At 52.6% G+C, this 2087-nt stretch overlaps 1 protein-coding gene across 1 annotated transcript; it reads right to left on the bottom strand.

The window, feature by feature from the left end:
• Nucleotides 1-702: 702 nt before the first annotated feature.
• Nucleotides 703-2053, bottom strand: CAOG_07206 (hypothetical protein; the record flags this gene model as incomplete). Its single annotated transcript, XM_004343880.2, has 4 exons — nucleotides 703-904; nucleotides 1177-1316; nucleotides 1381-1404; nucleotides 1490-2053. 4 exons carry the CDS (start codon nucleotides 2051-2053, stop codon nucleotides 817-819), a joined length of 816 nt encoding a protein of 271 aa, XP_004343930.2. The 3' UTR covers nucleotides 703-816.
• Nucleotides 2054-2087: the final 34 nt, after the last annotated feature.

Raw genomic sequence — 2087 nt, 5'->3', positions numbered from 1 at the left:
TCCGGCGCGAAAGCTGTCCCGAGCAGAACAGAAGTCACTGGGCGCGGATCTCAACCCGTACGAGATTGCTGTCGCTATCGAGAACACTGCGCCTGACAAGAGCCCCGGTCCTGACGGGCTGACAGGTGCCTTCTATCGCACATTCCAGGCACGCCTCTGCTATGCATTGTCCCACGTACCCTTCCCGAGAAGCGTTGGGTGATGCTGATCACTGTAGAACGTGGGATGTGAAGTTGGGTGGCGATCTTGTTGTAGGAGAGGCCAGCATTTCGCAACGCGAGTACTTGACCGCGGACGACCTCCCTGGGCATCTTGTCCACCACGGGCAGCGGTCTTTTTGGTGAAGTTGGACGCAGCCATACCGGGGCTGTCTGGGAGCCACGCGGGACGTGGATTGACTGCGTGTGCGAGTCATGCGCACAAAAAGACTGAACCCAAACCAAAATTTGGGCGGGAAAAGTGACTTTTTGTGTTTCCGTATATTTTTTATTTTGCTCGCTGCTGCTCCGATATGACTCGAAACCCCCCCCCGCTCCCGGTGTTCATCAGACGTTCGGTACACCGTACCATGAATAAACATTCCGCGGGCGAGACGGAAGTCAACACAGGTCCCCAGGGAGGGCGCAAAAGTGAAAAAAAGAGGGGGGGGGTCGAAATTTAACGATCGAGATCGTATTCTTCACACGACAAGACATCAACAAACAAACAAACAAACAGTCAATCAATTAAAAAAAATCGAACAACTAAACAAACAAACAAGCAAACACACATGCATTCAGTCACAGTGCATCTACTTGTTCACTCGCTTGCAGCTGCTTATGGCGTGGAGCCATCAGCGCCAAGCATCGGCGTGGCTGCCGCCTGCGCCGCCTTTTGCTCTTGGTCCTTGATGTACTCCATCGTACTCAGTCCGTCTACAATTGGAGGCCAAGTGAGAGAGAGAGAGTGAGAGAGAGAGAGTGAGAGAGAGAGAGAGAGAGAGAGAGAGAGAGAGAGAGAGAGAGAGAGAGAGAGAGAGAGAGAGAGAGAGAGAGAGAGAGAGAGAGAGAGAGAGAGAGAGAGAGAGAGAGAGAGAGAGAGAGAGAGAGAGAGAGGCTCACACTCACCAAACATGGGCCACAACAGAGGAGGGAAATATTTGCGGAAGTTGCTTTGGTCGACGAAAAACACATTCTCGGCGACTTGGCATCAGAAGCATCTGATTGGTCTTGATCTGCCGAATTAAGCGCCTTGGATGAATTTTCTACCAGCGTTGCCTGTTCGGTCTTGCTGTAGACCGTTGACTCGTACAGCTTCGCGTCGCCAGCTTGCACAACCTACAAAATCATCCCGGTAAGTACCACCCTCAGCATTCTGATCGCCAACGAACATCAAACATACTTGAAAGTCTTGATCAGGCAATTTCTGGAGCATGGATCCGCACGGCAAGTCAGCAACAAAGAAGTTCGTGCAACCAACATCCGAAACGTCAGATCTCACACAATGTTACCTCGTGAAACGTGTAAAAGTCAACCGCTGCATTGTTGATCATGCCGTGATACACGGTGCCGGGTAAACGGCAATTCGGCAAGAATGGACCCAACTTGCCACCACGATCGCACAGCTCGATGGAGCTGGGATCAGGCTTCGGGATCTCGAGATGAGCGATCGAAGAGTTGTCGGCGAATCGCGCTCCTTGGTGCAGCTGTTTAAGACGGATGACATCACTCCCGTACTCGAGTGCAAACGAGTACAAGCGAAGAGCAAGGGCGGCTGCACAGGCTGACTCAAGTGACAAGGAGTACTGCTCCCCTGGTACCGACTTGTCAAGCAACGTCTTCAGCGCTTTCCAGTGACGTGGGAGAGGTTGAGATGGGGCTTGCTGCGCATAGAGTCGCTCCAGCCGCGAAACCAACGCATAGCCAATGAGCATTGGAAGGACGAGCCGAGACTCGACGATGGTGCCAAGCGAGTTCGCCTCGACCAAGTTATGACCGGAATCATCTTTGACGACCGGATTGACGAGTACTGCACACCTCAACGCAGAAACCAAGGTGGATTCAATTTGCTGCATGTTGAGTGAGCTCACACGGTTCTCGAGGGCCGAC

Source organism: Capsaspora owczarzaki, assembly GCF_000151315.2.
Source record: "Capsaspora owczarzaki ATCC 30864 unplaced genomic scaffold supercont2.13, whole genome shotgun sequence".
Taxonomy (NCBI): Eukaryota; class Filasterea; order Ministeriida; family Capsasporidae; genus Capsaspora; species Capsaspora owczarzaki.
This window is presented reverse-complemented; position numbering and strand designations above follow the sequence as displayed.